The 27,377-nt window shown below is 40.3% G+C and overlaps 1 protein-coding gene across 1 annotated transcript; it reads left to right on the top strand.

Moving 5' to 3' along the window:
- The first annotated feature begins 477 nt into the window (after positions 1 to 477).
- Positions 478 to 27,247, top strand: hsd3b7 (hydroxy-delta-5-steroid dehydrogenase, 3 beta- and steroid delta-isomerase). Its single transcript, XM_028454736.1, has 6 exons — positions 478 to 684; positions 11,334 to 11,489; positions 15,325 to 15,433; positions 16,439 to 16,538; positions 22,882 to 23,044; positions 24,577 to 27,247. The coding sequence occupies exons 1-6, from the start codon at positions 531 to 533 to the stop codon at positions 24,978 to 24,980; spliced, it is 1,086 nt and encodes a 361-aa protein (XP_028310537.1). The 5' UTR covers positions 478 to 530; the 3' UTR covers positions 24,981 to 27,247.
- Positions 27,248 to 27,377: the final 130 nt, after the last annotated feature.

Raw genomic sequence — 27,377 nt, 5'->3', positions numbered from 1 at the left:
TGTGATGCATTTGATTGTTGTCTGGTTATTTCATTTTTTTTGTAGTTTCACAATGTTCGTTGATCAATTTAAAACAAAAATAATAATAATGAACTCGGTAACGATTGGGTGTAGAAATGTAACAAATTGCTTTGCGTCTTTTAAAATATACGATGGAGTCAGTAAAAAAAAATTTAAAATCTGTTTTCCGAATTTTTTAATCCGGTTTCTGAATTATTATTATTATTATTTTTTTTTTATTAATTCGGAAAACGGATTTAAAAGAAAATTAATTCGGAAAACAGATTTAAAAAATAATAATAAATAGGAAAACGTTCTTTTTAAAAAAAAAATATTTCGGAAAACAGATTTTGAAAAAAAAAATTTATTTGGAAAGCGGATTTAAAAAATAAAATAAAAATAATGGGAAAACGGACACCCCGTCCCCGTCCCCGTTGTATAACCGTGTAGCGCCGGCCCTGTGAGAATGTAACTACTACCGCAGACCCGGATTCTCCCCAGTCTTCAGCGGGAGCTTCGTCTGCCTCAAGATGTCTTCCAGGGGTCTGGTGTACCTGCTCACCGGGGGCTGTGGGTTCTTGGGTCAGCATCTGCTCCGGGTTCTGCTGGATAAGGAGGAAGAACTGGGAGAAGTTCGAGTCTTAGACAAGACCGTAGACTTCAGGTTAAACAGACTCAGCACGGGTAGGACTGGAGCTTTTATTCACTTCAATTAAACTCCTTTCACAAAAAGAATATTTATTTTATATATAACAACCAGCATTGTGATCTTAGCTACAATTTTTCTTTTGCATTGATGCCCCCCCCCCACACACACACACACAAACATAAAATAAAATAAACTAGGAACAGTAAAATAATGTATTTATCAAAATTATGACTTTGATCAACCACCAAACCAATAACAAAGCTTGTGCACGGTCACAGTTATGAGATATAGTATCTCATGATTATGACTAATTTTATTTTATTATTATTTTACTTTTTCTAGGTTTTTTTTTAAAAATTATTATTATTATTATTATTATTATTATTATTATTATTATTATTATTATTATTATTATTACTGGCACAAATGGGCTTCCATACTTACCCAAAAGTCAAACTTAAAACAAATTGTCTGAGCAAATGTTGTTTTTTTGATATATATTAGATATGATAACAGTAATTAACCAAAAATCAACAAATAATTAAAAATAGTATTTACATAATTTAATGTTATGATTTTAAACAACCAGCATTGTGATCTTATCTATCATGTTTCTATTGCATTGATGGTTTACCTCATGGGTCTCAAACTCAACTGGTATCTCTCTCTCTCTCTCTCTCTCTCTCTATATATATATATATATATATATATATATATAGATATATAGATATATATATATTTATACATTTTTTTTTTTTAGTAATAAAAGTGAATACTTGTTGTGGTCTAACATGATGTAACAATGCTCTATTCTACATTCCAACACGCTTCAAACGACGTGGAGTCTCCTTCATAAGCCTTGTGACGTCAAGCACGCTACAGAGACATTTAAAGCATGCTGGGAATGTCATCACACCGCCCTGCAAATGGCTGTATTGTACACACAAAAGCTCCTGATAGATAGATAGATAGATAGATAGATAGATAGATAGATAGATAGTGATTAAGGGTTGTGAGTTCAGATATCATGGAGGAAGAAGCTATTGCCGAATCTGCTGCTTCTGCTTCTGCTTCTGATGCTGTAGTAACTGGTCTCTGAGCTCAGCAGGTTGATAAAGCTTAGTGTTGGGTTATGTTCGTTACATGTGCTCTGGTCCGGTCCTTAGAGGATCTACACTGCAGACCATAGAGGGCATGCGCTCCGGTCCAGTCACTGGAGGAGCTACAGCTGTCCGGAGCTCGTAACCCACCCGGTTCCTCGATGCTGGAGGAAGACACACACTTATGATCATACACTTATAATGAAGATGAAGTCAAGGAATGGTTTTAACACCATTTATTACAGATACTGTATGATTTATAAGTGAATGAGATACTATTCAGCGCTGGTACCCAGGGTTCCTTCACACGAGTGTGCCAGAAGCTGAAAGAGACCATTGTCCTGGCATCCCCTGGCTTTATCCTCTGGGCTCCTCCACAATGTGTGTGGGATCAGGATCAATCGCTGACTTGACTGTATGTGTTGCTAAGAGTCATATATCTATATGTACCTCTGCGTGTGCTCCCACCCTGTCTGGGGAGGTGCTTCCCCCCACCAAAAGGAAGTAGCATACTCACCTCCTCCTACGGGGTTCGGGTTAGGGTTCGGCATTCATTGTAAAGTGGAAATCTCTACAATCTGAAAAACCCTCAGAAATCAATGCACTAAAATTAACAATATCTACGTGAAACTATCTAAACACAATTTAAGATCACACAGAAACCTTTCCCTATGACAACATTATCATGGCCTAAACACGTGTGTATGGGCCTAATTCCCATTCGTCCTCTTCTTCCAGTTCCAGATGTAGGCCCTTAAGTAACTCGCCAACCACATCCCCAAGGTCCTCCGAAGCATCCAATCCTCCAGCAGCTGCTTCATCTAAAAAAGAAAACAAAGCATCCCTCCCTACCAACTGGTTAGGAGGGGGTTTCTCCAAATCCAAATAGGCCACCATACGTCCAATCTGATCACAGTTGATTTAGTTATGTTATACATCTGGTGGCGTAGGAATTGGCGAAGGGCACACATGGTGAATTATAGGCAGCTTTTGCAGCCACATGTTTCTGTTTCAGACATGGTGGTCAGACCTGTAATGTTAATGTTTACCATACTCACCTCCTCCCCATAGCATTTCAGATGCTCAGCGGTGTTGAAGGGGTCCAGGTATTTCTTCCTCCCCTAAGCGCCGGGCTGTTCACAGGATGAGTCTTACAAACCCATTGTTCTCAGCTCTGTGAAGCTGAAAAAGTTAGGAGAGGTTGCCACGGTGGGAAACCTGTCGAAGGCAGCATCGACCTCCACTGTCCATGTGGCACAAATTAAACACAGCAATTTCGTCATGGCTCCCATCCGATCTGAAAGTGAGAGTCCTCACGCTAAAAAAACTGGAAAATAATGAGATGGTAAAACAAACAAGACATTCTTGTTCCTGCTCAGTTTATGTGCGCAGCGTCTCTGCTGTACCCCAAACCTCGCTGTTCAGAGGTTCGGTCATTTCATCAAAGGCTACGTCATGAGATCCTTGTCAGTCTGGATCTCCGTCTTAGTCCGTTCAGTGTGGACGTGTCTGTTTACTGGAGGCGGGGCTTCTCCAGCTCAGTGCCGCGTCAAATTCGTCATCAAAGTGGGAACGTGTCATCAAATTGTAGTGAGGTGTTTGGGCTCACCCTGCAGTAAGAAAGGAGCAAATCACCCTCTGACTAACGATTGAGGGAATCAATGAAATAAACACTTTGGGCATGTGTGTGAAACCTATATAGCACTTTATAATGTTTAAAGCACAGAAAAATCCATTTAGCTTAACATGAGTCCTTTAACTTAATTCATCCCTACTAAGCCTTTTTGGCTTGATTTGGGGGCGTTTAGTTTGTCAGCAATTACATCAAAGTGCGTCCTAACCCAGACCCACCAGACAAGCCACACTACAGAACTCACTCACACGTTCTGTCCCTTAGAGGAGAAAAATCCAAAAGTGGCACATATTGTGCAGCTGTTTGTTAATAAATGTGCCTGTGTGGCATTTTCCATCAGCAAATTTAACCCAGAATTGTTTTTCTGGTAAATGAAAAATATCAAGATTTATATCGTGTATCGCCATTTTGAGAAAAAAGGGATACATGAGATTTGGTCCATATCGTCTAGTACCAGTGACGTGCCGTCAGGGTAGGCAAGGTAGGCAATGCCTACCCAAGGGTGAATTGATATTTTGATTACTTGTTTTAATTATAATATAATTATAAATTATTTATTTTTCCATTTCCAATAGCCTACAGTACCTATAAGCTGCCGTGTCATGAGATATATTTTGTTGGGAGAGTATGGAGGGGATATTAAATAATTGTTTATGAGTCTTTTATGGTGTTTTATGATCTTGATTTTGTTAGATGGCTAAATGCTTGTTCATGTGGATCTTGTTGGGTTTTTTCTTTCTTATTATGAATTTTATATTTTGATTAGCGCATTGAGATGACTTTGTTGTAAATTGCTTTATACAAATAAAATTGATTTGAATTGAATTAACACTTGCCAGCAGAAACATATGAAATTGTCGTTAGTGGTCTTGATATGCAACGTGCCTACCCAACCGTAGTGGTCACGGCACGTCACTGACTAGTACATATGATGTTTTAGTGGTTAGTTATGTGTCATCAGTTCCTTGTTATGACGTAATTTCTAAGAAGACCAGGAACACTATGGTTGGAGGGATTTTGTCATTGCACTTACCAGAAAATTAAAAAAAAAGGGACTTTTAAAAAATGGTGGTGGGTGTAGCATTTGGATACAACTGTCATCTATCCTCCTACAGATCCATGCATGCCTTTTAGTCTTAAGCTGAACAAGGAGAAAAAAAACAGGAAGTCTTTGTTACCATGGCAACCATCAGATGCCTTTAACCTCATCAAAGCAGTATGAGTTTCGTTAACAGAGCGCTTCCTTGAGTAATCAGTGTAGATATACTAAACCACACTGCATTCTGTATCTTACACCAAGACATTAACATTTTAGCACATACACGCACATGTATACAATATATACACACATTTAGGCTAATATTTACACCGGTTAAACCAGATAATTAACTAGGTTTTTGCTCTACCAACACATATTTCTACCAATCTCTTGGTTTTTAACTGTTTCAGGCTGTGGAGTGAGAGCGTTTGTTCAAAGGGAACTGAAGGCCACCAGCCCACATCTTTCACCACTTACTCTGACCAAACTACTGCTCTTTCCAGTCTGGGTTCCCAATGCATCATAAATGTGAAGGGTTATCCTAATCCAAGACAGCATAATGGACTGATTAACACGAAGGTACACAGCGTACTAAAGACCATAAAACAACTGACAACATCCATAGTGTGTTAATCATTTCCTTTTACTCCTCCCCGGGTCACTGTGCAGACATCAGCTGGACTGTGAATCCAGGATGGACCACTCCCAACATTTCCTCACACATAGTATATATATATATATATATATATATATATATATATATTCATATATGCTGTTTCCTGGCTTCCATGTATCTGTTATGACTTCCTGATGTAACGTACAGACTTTAGGGATGCAAGATAACGTAATGATGGCAAATTTTTCCCTTTTCCCAAAAAAATTATTCTAGTTGGTAAGTCCACTTGAAACTTGAAATAGGTATAAAAGTCCTTTACAAAAGGACTTTAAAACACCAAATTACAGTGGCAAAAATAGACCAAACGACAATAAAAAAATTGCTCAAAAAGTGCAAATTTACCTAAACAATACACAAAACGACTAAACTCTATCTGTGGATGACTCGTGCATATTTCCTGTCAGTGCAAGCAGAAGCTGAGCTGCTTCTTTCTTTGAAGGTGTATAAATTGGTACTTTAAAGCTGCTGATTATACCAAACCATAGACGTCCCACCTCCCAGTCGGAGGGGAATGTGTGACCACAAAGAGATGCCTTCAGTTGAAACGTCCTACTCTCAAGTATCGTCTGACTGAAACATAATCGACTCAGTGACATCGAGACACCCAGTCAGAGGTGACTAAAAGGGGGAAACTTTTGACCTCCTTTATATCTATTTCCTTTGGCCATTTTGCAACTTCCTTTGTTTCATTTGTCGCCCTTTCCAGTAAGTTCTGACACTTTATTTTAGCAACCTTTTGACACTTTACTTTAGCAACCTTTTGCCAATTAACATCCCTTTTTTCCTTTTTTTGTCTATTTTTGCAAGTTTTATTTGACACTTTTATCCAATTTTTGTCTTTTCTTGAAAGTTTTTGGGCACTTTTCATCCAAATAGGCTAATTTTTTCCCAATAAATACCACTTGTAGGGATGTTAAGATTAATCGTGAGGCAGTTAAATATCTATTCAAAGGTGTCACGGTTCACATCGATACTCTGAAATTGAATCGCAGTAGTTTTTCATTTATTTTATTTATTTATTTATTTTTATTACACTAAAGGGCGCTATCTATTTAGAATCTAAAATTCAGGACGCACCACCGTGTTTTAAATCAGAAGTGTGGAAGCATTTTGGCTTCCCCAAGCTCTCCTTTGTGACTGTTACCAGACCATTCAGACCCATGAACCCATTGTGGGATCCAAACCTCTGGAGTACACATCCATGAGGAGACCTGTGGGAAAACCAACATAAAATATGCATTTCATTTCAGTGGTCTGCTTTAGCTACCAAAAAGAAAAACCATCTAATATACCTCAGTATAGATTGTGAATTAATTAATAAAGCTCAACTCGTGTGAGCGAAATTAATTCAAAATTTTCTGAAACAAAAAGGGCTGCATTTGTAATTCTTAAGATTTATTTTATTTCAGGCCAAAGACCATCTATTTTACTTTTTCCTGTGTGTCCTTTTACTGTTTTATAGCCTCTGTCATATTTATTCATTTGTTTTGTTCTTATAAAATCCTATTTATGCTTTTATCTTTTTGATGTTAAGTCGTTAGACATATAACTTACTAAGGGTGTGTCTAGGTCAAAAATAACTAGAGTCAGATGATTTGAACAGCATAAACAGTTTATAAATGTGATCTAGTCTTCTTTAGAAGGGGTTTTAATGTTTTCTCACTTTTTGCATTGTTTGAAATGTTATAAAAGTCAGAGTATCTTAGATCAATTCGACACTAGTCTCCAAAGCGATTTTTGCAGCTAAACCCAAAATGTTTAGCTATTCCGAGGTTAGTTCATTAGCGCCGCATGTTTTCACCATGCTAACCTGTCGAGCCGTGCTCAGGCAGAGAAGGCCAGCCCTTTTGTCGCTACGCTTATGTGAGCGCATGCACATTGAGTTTTGGAGACTGTATAAGCATGTGTGCATGTATGTACTGTGTATGTATATGTGTGTGTTGCTGTTTAGTTCATTGAACATTTCTTTCTCTGTGTATATACAGTAGGTGCTTTTGAAGTCATGAATTATGTGATCATAATCATGTTTTTTTTTTTTCTCTCCTGTTTTTAAGGTTCAAATTCTATACCAGTGTAGCTTCAACTTTAGTCATTTATAAATATTAAGTAACTCTTTATCACCAAATTCAATTCAATGTTGTCTCCTCCGTTGCATTCGGGTCACGGCACCATATTTTTGGGTTATATTCTTTACATTTGCTCTGGTCGGGTCCCTAGGGAATTTATACTGTGCAAATCATATCCCTAAATATCCCTCATCAGCAAAATAAAATAATTTACAAGACTTAAAGGTCAAATATGCTATTTTTCACCCATCTCCATTTGTTCTAAGAACCCCAAAAACATAGTATTTGAGGTTTATTTGACCAAACTTGCCTGTTTTCCAGAGTTTTAGCCTCTGAAAAGTCACTTTCTGAGCAATTCTACACAAACAAGCTGATATGCGACTTCCTTATGCATATTCATAAGTGGGTGTGTCTATAGACGGGACACTAACTTCCTCCTCCCTGCACGGAGACGTAGGGACAGAGGATGGCCCACCCTCCTCCCACCCACTCCGTAGCCGAGCTCATGCTGCTTTATAAACACGAGACAGAGTGTGGGGGTGGGACGTTCACCGGTACATAAATAGACTGTAGAAAATACATACATAGCACTGAGCTAAGGACACTGAAATGTTCACCTTCATGTGCGTGTCTGTTTATATGTCAATCACGGCATAGAGTTTCCTGGAGGCGGAGCTTCTCCAACTCAGTGCCGCTTCAAATTCGTCATCAAAATGGGAATGCGTCATCAAATTGTAGCGAGGTGTTTGGGCTCACCCTGCAGTAAGACAGGAGCAAATCACCCTCTGACTAACGATTGAGGGAATCAATGAAACAAACACTTTGGGCATGTGTATGAAACCTAAATAGCACTTTATAATGTTTAAAGCACAGAAAAGTCAATTTAGCTTAACATGGGCCCTTTAACTTAATTCATCCCTACTAAGCCTTTTTGGCTTGATTTGGGGGCGTTTAGTTTGTCAGCAATTACAACAAAGTGCGTCCTAACCCAGACCCACCAGACAAGCCACACTACAGAACTCACTCACACGTTCTGTCCCTTAGAGGAGAATTGTTTTTCTGGTAAGTGAAAAATATCAAGATTTATATCATGTATCGCCATTTTGAGAAAAAAAAAAGGGATACATGAGATTTGGTCCATATCGTCTAGCCCTACGTTAGGATAACTCCTACTAGTACCAGTGACGTGCCCTCAGGGTAGGCAAGGTAGGCAGTGCCTACCCAAGGGTGAATTGATATTTTGATTATTTGTTTTAATTGTAATATGATTACCAATCTCTTGGTTTTTAACTGTTTCAGGCTGTAGAGTGAGAGCGTTTGTTCAAAGGGAACTAAAGGCCACCAGCCCAAAGCATCATAAATATGAAGGGTTATCCTAATCCATGACAGAATAACGGACTGATTAACACGAAGGTACACAGCGTACTAAAGTTCATAAAGCAAATGAAGTCATCCACAGTGTGATAATCATTTCCTTTTACACCTCCCTGGGTTACAGTGCAGACATCAGCTGGACTGTGAATCCTGGATGGACCACTCCCAACATTGGCAAATTTTTCCCTTTTCCCAAAAAAATGATTCTAGTTGGTAAGTCCACTTGAAAAAGGGTTTAAAAGTCCTTTACAAAAGGACTCTAAAACACCAAATTTCAGTGGCAAAAGTAGACCAAACGACAATAAAAAAATTGCTCAAAAAGTGCAAAATGACCTAAAGAATACACAAAACGACTAAACTAAGCTAAATGATTCCAAAAGCACACAAATATACAACAAAAATGCACAAAACAACATCAAAAGTACACAGAATTGCAAAAAAAAAAAAAGGGGGGGGGGGTGCAAAATGACTGTAGGGTTGTTAAAAATCTGTTCAAAGGTGTCACGGTTCACATCGATACTCTGAAATTGAATCGCAGTAGTTTTTCATTTATTTATTTTATTTTATTACAGTAAAGGGCGCTATCTATTTAGAATTTGAAATTCAGGACGCACCACCGTGTTTTAAATCAGAAGTGTGGAAGCATTTTGGCTTTTGGCTTCCTCAAGACAAAATGAAAGAGGTGAGAAAGAAAGAATGTGAAATCCAAGGTAAGAGGGTCACAGAGAGGAAAGGGAAAAACAAGAGAGAGAATGAAAGACAGTTTATTTATATTCCTTCTTTGATATGAGATTTCTTTTAAAGTCCAGTTGTTAAGGCACAAAATACATTTTCAGTTGCATTTTTAATAAGAAAAGGAATTATTATGTACTTTTGCATAGTTTACTGTAAAGCCAGTATTTAAATGAAAAGGCTTCTTCTTCATTTGTACTATTTCTTTATTTATTTCATTCAGGATTTATTTTTAATTAAATTGCATTGTTTTGCATAGTTTATCAAGAGATTATTTTGACAATGAAAGATGAAGGAAAATAGTACAGGCAAAATTTTATTTTATTTTTTCAAAGAAAATATAAAGAACATTTTTCAGTCATCATTTGTCTACAGTCTCATTTTGTAAAATAAATTGAATCATATCGTGAATCGTTTCTTCCCAAACCACTTGTTTCCATTTTTCCCTCCATTTTGCCTTTTTTGTTACACATATCTGCCCTTTTTCACTCTTGTTTTTCCATATTTTGGCTCACTAAAGCTACCCGCTATTACATACCACCTGATTTATCTTTATTTGCCCTTTTTTGGCCACTCTTGACTGCTTTTGGCTCATTTTAGTCACTTTACACTTTTCTTTTCTTGTCATGTTTTTGCCACTTTTGGACCATTATCAGCCACCTGCTACCATGTTTGCCTCCACTCGCTCTTCAAAAAACAAACTGTAGTGGAACAGACCGGATTACTCCAGTTTTACGGCCCACTGGGGTGATGCCAGGTATGCCAGATGGCAGATGTCCAGTCCACCCCTGCACCCAGCAGTCAGGGCCCGTTCGTCCTCCCCTGTTTAAAAGTTGGACTGCGAGCGCATAAAGAAACATGCCTCCTTCTTTAAAGTGTTAAAGTCCATCAGCTTGGCCTCTGCAGGGCTTCACTATCAGTTATTGTTTCAAGGACAGCAGAGCGTAGATAAGACAAGGTGAACGACTTCCAGCAGTGATTTCAAAGCTCGGCCTTGACCCAAAGACCTGCTGTGTGTACGTGATTGGAGTTATCTCCCTGTGGTGAAATCTGCTGAGTGAAGTCTGGCAGAAAACTACAATTTACCTTTGTTTATTACAGTCTTTTAGATCCAGTGTAGTGTAACAGGTAGTTTATCAGGTATTCCACTTCTGATTGGCTCATTTAATATCATGTCCCGCCCCTTCCCACTAACTTTTCCCCAAACTGAAAGTTATTCATTAATTAGACCAGTGGCTCTCAAACTTTTAAATGTAAAGAAATAACAATAAAAGTAAAAGAAATGTTAAGGAAAAGCAAGTTTGAAAAGGTGGGTTTTTTAATGAGTCTGCGCTCTTGATGGGTTGTGGGTGTGAGTTCCAGAGGGCGGGGGCGGCGGCAGCAAAGGTTCGATGCTTAGTGCGGGTGATGGGTGTGTCTCAGTGTGTGTGTGTGTTTTCGGTGTCGTTTTGTATGTTTCTCTGTTATTTTTTGTGTATTTTGTAGTGATCCTGTGTATTTTTCTCTCATGTAGTGTCATTTTGTGTGTTGCTGGTAAAGATAAGTATTTTTCTGTCTTAGTGTGTGTGTGTGTGTGTGTGTGTTTGTTTTTGATGTCATTTTGTGTATTTTTGTTGTTGTTTAACTAAAAATGAAACATTATAAAACCCCAAGTATAATATAAAATATAGTAGCTATAAAAGTATAAAATATATGGTACATTTATACATAGTTAACTATTTTTTCCCCTTCTTTGTTTGATAGTGAAGCTGTTTGTGATTTTTGTGTTTTAAAAGTGCTCTAAATGACACAAATCTACAGTCTTATTCTAACCATATTGTTGTGATTACCTTTGACCTCCACATGAGTCTCCTCAGGGTTGCTAACCCTTTCATAGGATCATTGTTTGTAGCTATCAGACCATCTCAGCCTGTAGGACCCCTCCCTAAAGGGGCTCCATTGTTTTTCTTCTAACTCCTTTTTTTACAGCTTTTTGTTGGAGGGGATGTATTACCCCCTGCTGATAGTGACTTCATCTCTTAAATGTCTGTGTAATTTGTTTCTCTCTCTCTCTCTTTCTCTCAGAGTCCACCCGGGTGGTGGTCATTCAGGGGGACATCACAGACTACAGCAGCGTGCTGGAGGCCTCTCGTGGGGCTGACGTGGTCGTCCACTCTGCCAGCCTGGTGGACGTTTGGCACAAAGTCCCCGAGAGCCTCATCTACTCCGTCAACGTCACAGGTGAGGCCTGAGATGGTCACCTGGGGACCTTTAGAGTCCAATATCCCTGAAACATCAGAATCCTTTATTTATCCCAGGGGGAAATTGCTTTTGTTACAGCCGCTCAAGAAAATATTGCAAATAAAGGCATAAACGTTAAACAAAGACAAAATAAAGAATAAACGTTAAAGGTCCCATATCATGCTATTTTTCACCCATCTCCATAAATTTTTGGGTTAGGTTTAGGGTAAGATTGCCCCACCCTTAGAACGTCCTCATTTTTAAAATGACTGCTCCACCCCTGATACCGGGTACTCAAAACATAGATGACAATAAGCTTTTACATGTAGTCATTCTTTCCTCTGGTCTTTCAATGGTCTGTTGTTTTCTCTCATTACCTGACGATGTTTGTGATGAATTCAGGAAAATAAAAAATCTTCTCCTGGTCAGCTTCAGACAGATTGATTCAGCAGTTTCTTCATTCTGTAAAGCCTGGAGATAGCATCACAACACACACAACAAACGAACATGAAACCACATTTTAGGTGGGCTATTAATAAAGTTATTTTCACCCTCAAACTGCAAGTAAAGAAGAGGAAGCTGGTGAATATGCTTTGGCCTTATTTAGAAATATTTTTGAAGCAGAATGTTGTCACATCAGTGCAAAAAAACAACTCACATACATATGTATTTAAATAATGAGTGCAAAGTAATTACTGTTTATTTTACATTAGGATATATTCAGCCTTTCAAATCAACAGATTAAACACGTTTTCCTTGTTTTTTTTTGCATTTCAGGTCCTTAAAAATACATGTTTTTGTGTGTTTAGCAGCAGATAATTTAGATTTTGTGAACTTCTATTAAGCTTTTCTGCCAACATGGAACAAATTAACCAAACTCCAAGACGAGATGACTCGACAGCACATATGTACAGAAGATGCACAAGTATAAACAGAGACCTTTGTGTGCTCTTTGTTTATTGCACAAACGCATGGATGTATTTTACTGACTCAAACATTGAATCTGTGAGCAGTAAGATGGTGAGTTCAATGTCAGATCGATGCAGATGTGTGTAAAATTTAAAGAATGAATAATAATAAATGAATTTCCCTGTTTATAAGATTTAATTTATTCAGACTTGCTTTTAACTGCTAAAATTACTTATCATATTACTTTTAATGTTACAATTACTCTTTAAACTTTAATTATTACATGTACCCATAATAATAATAATAATGATAATAATACAAATATTTAAAAATTATAATAATAATAATATATAATAATAATATTTTTATTATTACTTTGAAGATCTACGTTTTCCTTTTCATGTGTTACACTTTTTTGTGTTTGTAAGTTAGGAGGTTTAAAATGCTGGTATTTAAAAACACGTGCAGGCACAGTTTTATCAGTCCACCGTGAGTCCAAACTTCATCTGAAAAAAACAAAACAAACAAACACCCAAACAGAAATAGAGGAAAGGTTAAAAAAATAGACTGTTTATAGTCTGGTTTTATTCTTTACTTCCTGACACACACGTGCAGGAACCCAAACAATACACACATGCCTGTTTTAAAATGAATACAAGGAGCTTATTCTGCTCATGCACCAAAGTTACATTTTTAACCAGACTTCCTCTTTCCTTTATCGTCACCTCTGGTTTTATTTGTGCCGCACGGGAGCCCACATCCCCCTTTTTTTCCCGCGTGTCTCTCATGCCTGAGGAAACACTCGGCGAACCAAACCGTCTCCATCAGCCATGTGGTTTAATTTACCTCATTTATCTTGGTTTGGTTCACCTCTTCTTGTTTTCTTTCACCACCAGCATACTGTCCGTGCATGCGTGTGTGCTGAACGAACGGCGTGATCTGACAAACACGGTTAAAAATGAAAAGATAACTTAACTTGCTGTGTCCCGCTCAGAGGCTGAACGGTAGGAGACTCTTTGAGCTCATAAAAACTATATGTGTGAACTGCGGAAATGTTTTAGTTGCACACACACACTCATACACGCACACAGAGAACTGGCATTGTGCTCTAATTTCCCAGCATGCAGCACATTTTGCACCCTCTGGACAGCACACCACTGCAAATCATTTGAGTATGTCTCCTTGTGCTTGTTTTTCATGTCTTTTTATTTTTTGGACCAGGAAAATGTGGTTATACAAATTTGATTTACTAGCGTTATGATTTACCGAGAGATCCTGTGTGTCTATGTACAGGTGCTGGTGATAAAATTAGAATATCATGAAAAAGTTGATTTATTTCAGTAATTCCATTCAAAAAGTGAAACTTGCGTAATGTGTACATTCATTTCACACAGACTGATATATTTCAAGTGTTTATTTCATTTAATATTGATGATTATAACTGACAACTAATGAAAACCCCAAATTGAGTATCTCAGAAAATTAGAATATTGTGGAGAGGTTCAATATTGAAGACACCTGGTTCCCTGCAAAGGCCTTTAAATGTTCTCTCAGTCTGGTTCTGTAGGCTACACAATCATGTAGAAAACTGCTGACCTGACAGTTGTCCAAAAGATGACCATTGACACCTTGCACAAGGAGGGCAAGACACTAAAGTCATGGCTAAAGAGGCTGGCTGTTCACAGAGCTCTGTGTCCAAGCACATTAATAGAAGTGTACAAGCAATAGGGATAACCACGCCCTGGAGAGGAATGTGAAACAAAACCCATTCAAAAATGTGAGGGAGATTCACAGAGAGTGGACTGCAGCTGGAGTCAGTGCTTCAAGAACCACCACGCACAAACGTATGCAAGACATGGGTTTCAGCTGTCGCATTCCTTGTGTCAAGCCACTCTTTAACTAGAGACAGCGTCAGAAGCGTCTCGCCTGGGCTAAACACAAAAAGGACTGGACTGCTGCTGAGTGGTCCAAAGTTATGTTCTCTGATGGAAGTACATTTAGCATGTCCTTTGGAAATCAAGGTCCCAGAGTCTGGAGGAAGAGAGGAGAGGCACAGAATCCAGGTTGCTTGAGGTCGAGTGTCAAGTTTCCACAGTCAGTGATGGTTTGGGGTGTCATGTCATGTGCTGGTGTTGGTCCACTGTGATTCCTTAGATCCAAGGTCAACACAGCCGTCTACCAGGAAGATTTAGAGCATTTCATGCTTCCTGCTGCTGACCAACAGGACTTGGCACCTGCACACAGGACCAAGGTATCCCTGTTCTTGATTGGCCAGCAAACTCGCCTGACCTTTAACCCCATAAAAATCTATGGGGTATTGTGAAGAGGAAGATGTGAGACTCCAGACCCAACAATGCAGAAGAGCTGAAGGCCACTATCAGAGCAACCTGGGCTCTCATAACACCTGAGCAGTGCCACAGACTGATCGACTCCATGCCACGCTGCATTGCTGCAGTAATTCAGCTGTACATGCTCATACTTTTCATGTTCATACTTTTCATTAGGCCAACATTTCTTGAAATGTTTTTTTTTTTTGGATTGGTATTAAGTTTAAAAATTTGGGATTTTCATTTGTTGTCAGTTATAATCATCTAAATTAAAAAAAAGAAATATTTGAAATATATCAGTCTGTGTGTAATGAATGTATACATTATCCAAGTTTCACTTTTTGAATGGAATTACTGAAATAAATCAACTTTTTCACAATATTCTAAGTTTATGACTAGCACCTGTATATGTAACAAGATTCAATATATATCAAGTTTTCTATTTTGGCAATATAGAAAATTAGAAATATTGATTTAAAAAATAAATTATATATATATATAGCTTATTTTGTATCAAAATACGTCACTACTACTCAGAACAGTGGTTCTTCTCTGTTTTTATGATTAATCAGTCGGTATAAATATGTGTCTTCTCTCAGGGACCAAAAACGTGATCCGGGCCTGCACAGAGTGGAACATTCAGTGCTTGGTTTACACCAGCAGCATGGAGGTGATTGGGCCCAACATGAACGGAGACCATTTCCTCAGGTAAAACCAAATAAACTTTAAGTCTTCTAGTAGTTTGCATTTAAATCTCCTGTTTTACACACTGCTTTGTGTTGGTAGTTCCTCACTTGTAACAAACAGCTGAGTTCTACACTTTGACAGGCTCTTTTGTGCATTTATTTATTTGATTTAGCACTTATTTTACTAATTAATTTAAAGGTTATTTCTGTTATCATGACATAATTTCTACATTTTTTTTTTGGCTTGACTGTGAACTATTGTAAGATGCAAAAGGATGGGAACAATGGGCTGTTTTGTTGTGCGTTTCAGCAAGTAAGTGTCGTGCGGGACACACGCGGCCCTTTCTCAAAATAAATAGAGATAAGTACCCAAAAAACTAACAAAGGGAAAATAAAAGTTCACATATTTAAAAGAAAAATACACAAAATGACTTCAAAAACTACACAAAATCCTTTGTCCTTTCCTGCGTTAATGCTCAGTTTGGTCATTATTCAACATTAATGTTAATAATATGACCCTCAGATCGATACAATCACGTTTGTGGCCCCCACTGTGATGAAAGTTTCCCATTTCTGGTTCATATAATGACACTTCCCTGTTATAAAGGTCACATATTTCTGTGATATCTTTCATACTTTACCTAGCACTTTTTTCCCTAATTCATGCAAAGGTCACAATTGTCTGCTTTCTCCACACAATGTCAAAAATGATAAAAACACTCAACATTTGATTTTAAATCTTTATGTTTTCCGTTTTGTGCGTTTATCTAATGACGGTTTCTATAGAATTGGCTGCAAAGGTCACATGTTTCTGTGATCTTTTCACACTTTTCATCAAATTTTCTTTGCTCCATCGTGGCAGATGAGGAGAAGTGCATTGATTGTAATGTGTGAACAAACGACCATCTGTCCTCCAGATGGTGTGTTTGTTTTTTCGTGTGTCCAGTTTGAATGCCTTTAGGTTATACGTGTCACTTAGGAATGATCTTTAACTGGGCCAAACCTGTTCTCTGCTCTGACTGTGCAGGGGGAATGAGGAAACGCCTTACCTGGTGAAACACACGATGCCTTATCCAAAGAGCAAAGCAGAGGCTGAGAAGATTGTTCTGGAGGCCAACGGCACAGAGGTAGTAACCTTCTAGTCCATGTTTTTGTGTTTAGGCTGTAAAAACCACCAAGTGGGAATATTTATTACCTCTACCAAAGCATGCATGTCAAAATATACGGTTTACTGGTATAATGGTTTGGATTTATATTGCACTTTTTTCAAGGAGACTCAAAGCGCGTACAGAAACCATTATTCATTCACACTAGTCATACCGTGGTGGTAAGCTACAATGTAGCTGTCACGGTCCGGTGTGGGTGTGGACCCAAATGCAAGGAGAGATGGAGGCAGGATAGAGGCATATCTTTCTTGGAACCAGTCCATGTTTTATTCCTCTTAAAACAAAACTTAAATCCAAAACAGGAGGGAGCAAGAACAGGGAGCAAGACCAGACACAGTTGAAAACGAAGAGTGAGACAACGAACCTGACATTACACACAACGAACCAGCAACCACACTGTGACCAAGCACTCATTAAATAGTGGAGGAGGCCTGATTAGGAATGGGCCACACCTGGGTGCAAACATGAGGGAGCTACTCAATCACCCACCAAGCACACAGACATCACTGGGAGGTGGAGCCACAAACAGGAACACCCGAAACACAGACAAGACTCAGAATAAACAAAGACACAGAATAACTAAACTAAACAGAACATGACATAACCCCCCCTTTGATGCTACGTTCACACCAAACGCGTTTTCTGCGGGACCGTTCGCGTCTGTCGCGCGAAACCTTCCGCAGGATTCGCGGGATCAAAAAATGTTTCCCTATTCGCTTCATTCGCGTCTGAAGCGAAGCTCCGCCCACCAGACTCCCAAACGGCGACAACCAGGCTCTGTTTGTTTCCACCATCAACTATGGAGGACCACCGTTAATTCACTGCTCCTAACCTCGGAAGGAACGTCGGCTTTCCTGGCTTCACCAGGTTAACCAGCGCCACATCCAACTCGGTGAGCTTCACTGACCGCTTCAGAAGCTACAGCTGGATGATGACTGCTTCCAGCGGTACCTGTGGATGACCAGCGCCCGATTCGACGACCTGCTGGGTCGGATTGGCCCACGGATGTCCCTGCAGGATACCAACTACCGGAGCTCCATCTCTGCAGCCGAACGACTGTGTGTCTGTCTCCGGTAAGTTTCATAAGCAACCGAAGATGCCATGATTCATCAGACACATCTCTCAAATACACAATAAAGATAGATACTATATTAATCCCTGCTTTATTATTGTTTTTTTATCATAAATATATTACAACTAAAATAAAAGTTAATCATTATAATAAATTATTTACTATTGTTATTTTTTGTCCTCTGGAGACCTATTCTGGAAGATGAGGCTTGTTTCATTAATATTTATTGTTTTTAAGTCTTATTAATAAATAATTATTTATTTACTACTGTTAATTATTGTCATCTGGCAGATAAGGCCTGTTCTCTCTAATCTCTCCACCTTTTATGCACACGTACACACCCACATTATATATATCTGATTATCAATGATCTGAGCTTTTCTATGTTGTTCACTGTGCAGGTATCTGGCCACAGGTGACTCCTTCAGGACCACTGCTAACAGCTATGGACGAGAGGTCTTCACATCGTACTTCTCTGCAGGAGCCGTTCCATGGCTAGACATATTCCACCAGCACACCCAAAACGACTATTTTAAGAGCCAACCACATACTTCTATAGAGCAAACTTCCTATTGTATTAACATGTGTATAATAAATATGGAAGAATGAGAAGAGAAACGTCTGTCAGCTTCATTTTTAACCAGAAAGAAATAATCCAAGAAACCTCACCTCTGAAATTAATTAAAGGCATTAAAGGTCTCACAGAGAATCAATATGAGGAAACTATATATTCTTGTATGAACAAAATATATAACCTTGATGTGGTGTACACATTGCTGTTAAGATGCATTGATAGAAATTAAAAAGAAAGCAAAAGTACACTTTAAAATGTGTTTTTAATCAACAATTCTGAAAGAACACCATGTACATTAACATAATACCTCAATTTTAAACAAACTATTTACTTCAATATTATAATACTTACATAATAAACAAACTAGTATAAACAACTATTCACAATGTGGTTCCTGCCATGCAAAGAGTGCCGCCCATCCAGCCCAATCCAAAACCTAATTAAAATATTCCAAATTTAGTGTTACCGGATGATAATCAAGAAGTTTAAAACTTTGAAATTTAACGTTCCCTAAATTCTGGTGGCACTTTTTGCAGGATAGGAAGCAGGTCTCTGAAAAACATCTCATCCTCAGTCAGAGCTGGTGGTGAGGAGGTGGTCTCCTGAAGGTCTGTAGGATAAGCTGCTCCACCTCTCTTGGAGAGCCTTGGCTGGGCCTCTTCTTTGCTCTTTTTCCTTAAAAATAAACAAACATTATATATATATATATATATAAAATAGCTTATCAAGTCACTGTTACTTAAATAAGATCATAGATATATTTTAATTAAACATTAAATGAGGTAATGATCAACATTGTCATCACTGATATACCAAGCATTTATAGATACATTTTATTTATAACAGAATGCAAAACAACTTCTGTCATGTTCATATCAGATGGTTTGGCTGCACTTGTTTCTGCAGGATCATTATCACCATCATCTCCTGCTCCCTGAGCACTATCTGTTCCCCCTCCCTGTCCTTCTCCATCACTCATCTGATTGTTTACCTCTGAGTGACAGCAAACACAATATATGAAACACATTACTATAGATTTTAAATCACTATACTAGATTTAGATCCCCCACTAGAAGAAGCCCTGTGATGCATAAAGGCCTGAATATTAACCTGGTATATATTTCTACATGTCTGCACTGATAAACAAACCTCCAGTCTCTGATGGTTGACCATACTCTGCGGTCCTGTCTTCCTCAACCCTCTACCCCATGTTGCTGCTTGTCTCTCGCGGTGAAACAAAGGGGTCGATGAAGGACATGACCACAGGGTATTTCCACCGTTTGGATGTTCCTGCAGCTGACCCACTACGGTTCTCCTGACTTTTTTTTCCTCTCATAACCCATAAGTGAAAATAGCTGGTGTTAGCGGCTAATGCTATCATTAGCTAATGCTATCCTCACTCACTGCCGACTTTCAAAGATGAAAACTACAGAGAGAACATTTACCTGCTGCTCCACCTCCTCGCTGATTCTCCTCCACATCAAATCCTTCCTTGTCCTGGTCCCGGTTAAAATAACAGGCCGTGTCATACAGCTCCCGGTGGTCACACACCGCTACGATTAGCTTCTCCTCAATGGTTGGACGGGTGAAAATACTGGTTTCCGTGTTGCCTGCCTGACGTCATTGCCAACAAGGACTCTGATTGGCGTTCGCGCCTGCGCGTCACGCGAAACTGCCGCTGGAGTTCAATATTTTCAACTCAAGCGAACGGCGAATAACGCGAAAATCGGGAGCGCGCTTGCCGCAGCATTCGCGTTCAACGCGCGAAACAGTTCGCGCCGCCCCACCGGCGAATAATTCGCCTCCCAGCGCGTCTAAACCATTGACTTTGCATGTAATCTGTTCGCTTGTGCCGCAGAAAACGCGTTTGGTGTGAACGTAGCATAAGGAGCGGGTTCCAAACGCTCAAAACAAAAATCTATCCACCCAAACACCAAACTAGGGTGGGTGGACGGGGGACCCGGAGGAGGGTCAAGACAGTTCCGGCGGCCTCCCATGAGGCGGAGCCGGCGAAGCAGGGGACCAGGAGTCCGGCGGCCTCCCATGAGGCGGAGCCGGCGAAGCAGGGGACCAGGAGTCCGGCGGCCTCCCATGAGGCGGAGCCGGCGAAGCAGGCGGGAAGACCTCCGGTGGGCCGGGCGAAGAGGGCTCAGACGAGGCAGGCGGGAAGACCTCCGGCGAAGAGGGCTCAGACGAGGCAGGCGGGAAGACCTCCGGCGAAGAGGGCTCAGACGAGGCAGGCGGGAAGACCTCCGGCGAAGAGGGCTCAGACGAGGCAGGCGGGAAGACCTCCGGCGAAGAGGGCTCAGACGGGCCGGGAAAGCTGGGAGTTGGCGGCCTGGTGCGGGGAGCCGGCACTGGCGGCTGGGCAGGCGGCGGCCGGGTGCGGGGAGCCGGGACTGGCGGCTGGGCAGGCGGCGGCCGGGTGCGGGGAGCCGGGACTGGCGGCGGCCGGGTGCGGGGAGCCGGGACTGGCGGCTGGGCAGGCGGCGGCCGGGTGCGGGGAGCCGGGACTGGCGGCAGGGCAGGAACGCTAGCCTGGGAGCTAGGAGACACAGGAACGCTAGCCTGGGAGCTAGGAGACACAGGAACGCTAGCCTGGAGACACAGGGACGCTAGCCTGGAGACACAGGGACGCTAGCCCTGGGAGCTAGGAGACACAGGGACGCTAGCCTGGGAGCTAGGAGACACAGGGACGCTAGCCTGGAGACACAGGGACGCTAGCCCTGGGAGCTAGGAGACACAGGGACGCTAGCCCTGGGAGCTAGGAGACACAGGGACGCTAGCCCTGGGAGCTAGGAGACACAGGGACGCTAGCCCTGGGAGCTAGGAGACACAGGGACGCTAGCCCTGGGAGCTAGGAGACACAGGGACGCTAGCCCTGGGAGCTAGGAGACACAGGGACGCTAGCCCTGGGAGCTAGGAGACACAGGGACGCTAGCCCTGGGAGCTAGGAGACACAGGGACGCTAGCCCTGGGAGCTAGGAGACACAGGGACGCTAGCCCTGGGAGCTAGGAGACACAGGGACGCTAGCCTGGGAGCTAGGAGACACAGGGACGCTAGCCTGGGAGCTAGGAGACACAGGGACGCTAGCCTGGGAGCTAGGAGACACAGGAACGCTAGCCTGGGAGCTAGGAGACACAGGAACGCTAGCCTGGGAGCTAGGAGAAACAGGAACGCTAGCCTGGGAGCTAGGAGACACAGGAATGCTAGCCTGGGAGCTAGGAGACACAGGAACGCTAGCGGAGCTAGGAGATACAGGGACGCTAGCCTGGACGCTAGGGGACTGGCGGGGTTGGCCCTTTCTTCTCGACCGACCTCTACCTCGTTGTAGGCTCCGGGGTCCTCCCAAAGCCAGTCGAGTTCCCCAGTAGGAATCCCTGACAGGATCCTCCTCAGTCAAAATCCTGCCTGCCCTGACCTCACGGAAGAGGCTTTGGAAATATAAAATCCTCTCCACAAAGTTCTTCTCCACTGGTCCACTGTTGGCTGGTTCGTTCTGTCACGGTCCGGTGTGGACCCAAATGCAAGGAGAGATGGAGGCATGATAGAGGCATATCTTTCTTGGAACCAGTCCATGTTTTATTCCTCTTAAAACAAAACTTAAATCCAAAACAGGAGGGAGCAGGAACAGGGAGCAAGACCAGACACAGTTGAAAACGAAGAGTGAGACAACGAACCTGACATTACACACAACGAACCAGCAACCACACTGTGACCAAGCACTCATTAAATAGTGGAGGAGGCCTGATTAGGAATGGGCCACACCTGGGTGCAAGCATGAGGGAGCTACTCAATCACCCACCAAGCACACAGACATCACTGGGAGGTGGAGCCACAAACAGGAACACCCGAAACACAGACAAGACTCAGAATAAACAAAGACACAGAATAACTAAACTAAACAGAACATGACAGTAGCCATAGCTGCCCTGGGGCATACTGATAGAAGCGTGGCTGTCATTTCACGTCTATAGCCCCTCTGACCACCACCAACATTCATGCACAATTCATACTAGGGCTGAGCGATTTTTGCCTAAAAATGAATGAATGCACTTCAAAATGACTGCAGGCATCAGATATATTGTCAAAAGTGCTCAAGAGTTAAAATGCATAGAACAATCCCATAATAAACAGTAAATGAGGCTCTGTCATTCAACAATTTCATGCTTTAATCCAGGTTTAAGCAAAAATTTAAATACATTTAAAAAAATTAAATTTGCAAATTAAAAATCAGTTTCATCTACAAATTTGATTAATCGATTAAATTCATTTTTTGCTTAGCCCTAATTCATACCTATTCACAACAATGAGTTAGAGCGGTATTCGAACCACCAACCCTTCGGTTATTGGACGACCCACTCTACCACTAAGCAACGGTCGCTCATTTAATAGGATTAAGGTCAATTATCATCAATCATTAATTACAATTATGGCATCATCACAACTGTAATTGTAATTTTAAAAATACGTTGCTGTTGTTATTGTAATTACATTTTAATTGAGTAGAGATGAGTGACATTGTAATTGCCATGAAAATTCTATTAAAATTGTCAATTATAATTTAATGCAAAACTGGGGAACCATGTTACATTTTTGTAATTTCCAATGACTCCAGGCATACCAGTACCGATAAATTACTAACTTTTCTTTCCAGTTGAAAGACGGAAAGCGTTTGTACACGTGCTCTCTGCGACCGACGGGGATCTACGGGGAAGGACATCAGCTCATCAAAACGTTCTACCAGTCCACGGTGAAGCGAGGAGGCGTGATCATCGGGGGCATCCCGGACCACATCGAACACGGCCGAGTGTACGCTGGTAAATCACTGAATAAAGCACTAATATACAGTATTCCTTTTTGACAACACAATACAAGGAGAAAACGAGTCGATATCCTCTTTAAAAAAAAAAAAAAAAAAGAGCCAACACAGAGCGTCTATCTGTGAGCAAAGGGAGGTACGAGTCAGGGATGAGCAACTGGTAGAGCTTGGCTCTAAATTTGTGCAGCCTTCAAAATGAACACACAAAATGGTAAAAAGATGGACAAAATCAAGGCTGAAAATTATGACAAAAATATACAGAATGACTGTAAAAACACACAAATTGAGAAGTAAAATACAAAAACACACAAAACGTCATCAAAAATACTCAAAATTGCAGCAGAAATGCATAATGTGAAAACGAAAATACAGTGACAAAAAAAAAAACCAGATATACACAAAATGACAGAAAAACAAATACAAAAAAAAAATTCAAAACACAAAGACAGGAATATTTAACAAAATGACAGATAATTACACAAAATGACAGATAATTACACAAAATGACAGAAAAAATGCACAAAGTACGTTAACTCCAAAAACAGACCAAACTAGAAAGCACTCAGAGTGCAGACCTCTGCCACACCAGTTCCTTATCCCATTTCTGATTTTTCCTGAAAATTTCATCAAAATCCGTCCATTAGTTTTTTTTGTTTAACTGTTCACAGACAATCAATAAACACAAACAAAAACACTACCTCCTTGGTGGAGGTAATAACAACAAAAATAAACCAAACCCTTTGTCTTTCACTGTATTAATGCTCAGATTGGTCATTATTCTTAAGGCTGACATGAATGTTGATAATATGGTTCTCAGGTCAGATACCATCTTTTTTTATCCTCCATTGTGAGAAAAGTTGCCTATGTTTGGTATCAGTGTTATAAAGTACTTTATAAAATAGTAAAGTTATGTCAAAGTATTTAAAATAAAAATTTGATCGGGCCATAGAAGTTTCAAAAAGGACCATAATATTCATTCTCATGATGCACTGTCCAAGGCAAAAAGTAGGAACAAGTAATGGGCAAGACAAATTGTGAATGTGGTTAAACTGGCAAAAATAAACATGCAATATGCTGAAAAGAGGTTCAAAGTTACAATAGTTGGTCAACATATGTGACATTAGGTTGGAAAAGGTAGTGGAAAGGGTTCATAAGTGCCAAAAATGTCTTTAAAGTGGAAAAATGTGCAGAAAAGGCATTGAAATTTGATGGAGAAGTGACAGAAATGGGAGTAATGTAGCAAAAGTGCATTAAAAAGAGCAAAAATATGGCAAGGTTGGTGCTGTTGCAGAAAATGGGTAAAAATGAGCAAAAATGGGCTCAATTTGTTAAAAAAATATTCTTAGTTTCTTGAAGGAATCTGTCGACCAACTCCTAGTGTCTCGTGACCCCAAATGAGGTCCTGACCCTAAGGTTAAGAACCACTGGTCCAAGGTATAGCGATAAATGCTTGGATTCATGGAAGCAATGGGATCTTACTGGACTTCTGCTGCCTTTTTCCAGTCGTTCATTCATTTTTTGTGTTGCTAGGCAACGTGGCATGGATGCACCTGCTCGCCGCCCGAGCCCTGCGGAGTCACCCGCAGAAAGTCGGAGGCCAGGCTTTCTTCTGCTACGACGACTCGCCCTACAAAAGCTACGAGGACTTCAACCAGACGCTGCTTTCCCAGTTCAACTTCAGGAAGTCCCGCCTCCCCGCGTTGTTGCTCTGGTTCCTAGCCATGCTGAACGACCTGCTGCGCTGGATCCTTAGCCCCATCTACAACTACACGCCGCTCCTGAACCGCTACACGTTGGCCGTGGCCAGCACCACCTTCACCGTGAGCACAGACAAAGCCAAGCGCTTCTTCCAGTACCGACCCCTGTATGACTGGGACCAGAGTCTGGAGCGAACGCAGAAGTGGATCAGTACGTTCCCTTCAGAGGGGTCCTGACCAAAGCTCAGGGTCTGCTGCTCGTTAGAGGAATGCTCCATCTAAGGGTCTCAGACTGGAGACAGTGGGATGGTGGAGCCTCCTTTATAACAGACCAGGGATGGTTTGTAGTCCAGAGTTTAAAGCTACGTTCACACTGCAGGAAAATGCCCATATGCGACCTGTATCCGACCTGTTAAAGACAGTCCGATTTTTTCAAATCCGACCCAGGTCACTTTCATATGTGATCCTAAATCCGATACGTATCCGATTTTTTTCAATGCCACTGCAGTCTAGACGATCAAGGTGGATTTGATGCATGTTTGATACGTTGACGTCACTTTATTGTAGCAGCTAACGCGGCACTGCAGTTGCGCGCTGTTCTCTACTCACCATTCGGGAAATATATATATATAAGACTAAGTTATCAGTGATAGGGATATGTGAGTGTCCATACAGAGTCCCAGTGTTCATCCAACACTTGGATGAACAATCCAAAACATTGGCCCAATTTCACTTACCCAGATCTTTACAATGACCTAATAAATCAACCTTGTGAGTAACCCGCACAGTAAAAATCCTGCGGTAAAATCCTCTTACGCCATTAATCACAGCTGTACTTTATAACAGCGCTACAACGAATATAAATACAACATATTGCCATCTAGAATGACAACTAAACCCACCAAGATTCCCCTAAAATCCTAATTTCAGATCTTAACTGTTCACTTACCAGTTATGAAATGTAGAGAGCTTTTTGGAGACCAGTTTTTAACCATCCGTCCTATTTTTTTATTTTTATTTTTTTTGAGATGATATAAAAAATTTATATCTGTATAATTTTTTTACATTGGACAAACAGCCAAACACACAGCCATGTTACAACGGGAGTCAACATGGTGTGAAACGTCCCAACTTACTTCCAGAATCGACCAGAGAACAGCCTTGAAGCACCCACTGTTGTATCAATCCTTTTTTTGCGCAAGAACAATGATTATGTAAATAGATCCACTGGATCTCTTGCGCGCTCTGCACCTGTTTGTGTTTGACGTTTGCTTGTTACCCCATGCGCTGATCTGATGTTGACATTAACAGTTGTTAATAAAAGCAGGTTCACCACTAAAACACACGTAAATATGTCATTCGTATCAGTAAAACATTAGGTTTTAACTGTCGGTTTCGGGTCAGGCTAAAATATGAATATCTAAATACCTGTCGGGTTTGGTTTTGCTGTCAGGTTTGGGTCAAAGCTTGAAGGTTCATATCATAACTGGACTATGTTCAAATCAGCACCACAAAAAGCCAGAACTGAATATTTAGCTTTCTTTTTCTTTTTCCTCGTCCTCTTCTGTACCTGCTTATTCATTCTCTAGCTTCCACTGCACAAAAACTTTGAGACAAACGCAAAAATGCACATGCGGGTCAGATCGAAGCCGCAAATTGTTCGCATTAGAATCTGATACAGGTAATACTTTAAATGGTAATGTGACCTGCTGATCAAGAAATTCAGATCTGAGCCAAAAAAATCAGAATTGAGCATTAAGGCTTGCTGTGTGAACGTAGTCTAAATGTCATCCTCCAGTACACATTTCCAGTTTCCTCCCACAGTTTTTAAACCATGTCTGTTATTAATGGTGATTCTTAAAAAGCTCCAACAACATGTAATTATTGTTTGTTAAAAGCCATAATTTCCCACAAAGAGGGTGAAGGCCTCTGATCTAATAGTTTCCATGTGATTTTTTATCATTATTTTAAAAAATGCATCTACCAGAAACTCTTTCTTGTTCTTTTTTGTTTAAAATTTTAAAATAAATCTTGTAGTTTGTGTAAATGTGTAAATTAATGAGAAACAGTGGATGTAATCTCTGAGTCACCTGATGAGCTCTATGATCTGTTGCCTGTCTTTATGCCTCATTGAAGGGTCGAGTTGGAACCAAAAAACAAGGAACTGCACAATATGAGACAGGTGGTCGTAATTTTGTGGCTGTTTTGTGTGTTTCAATTCAGAAAGTGTGTATGAGAATTTGTTTTAATTCCATGATTTAAAACAACTGTAACATTTTACACATACAGTATTTAAGATAATTATCAATATTATTTACAACAATAATAATAATAATTTGTTTTTAACAACCAAACTATTATGCAGAACTTAAATACCGGTAAGTAGGCTAAAGTATTATATTATCAGAACAAATTATAGGAATACAATGTGTAATATTAATGTTGTTTTAAAAGAATCTTTTTTTTTTTTTTTTTTTTTTTTAAATAAAGGTATTGGCATTGATTATACAGGTTTTTTGCTGAGTCATAATTTAAACACTAGCATATTATTGTAGTCATGGTTTGAACACCATAGTCAACTTAAGTTTTGTTGTCTGTGCAACGTATACAGTAACTGATTAAGCATCTCATGTC

This window comes from Gouania willdenowi, chromosome 8, assembly GCF_900634775.1.
Source record: "Gouania willdenowi chromosome 8, fGouWil2.1, whole genome shotgun sequence".
NCBI classification, from domain to species: domain Eukaryota; kingdom Metazoa; phylum Chordata; class Actinopteri; order Blenniiformes; family Gobiesocidae; genus Gouania; species Gouania willdenowi.
Note: the sequence above shows the minus strand (reverse complement) of the source record. Positions and strands in the feature narration are given on the sequence as shown.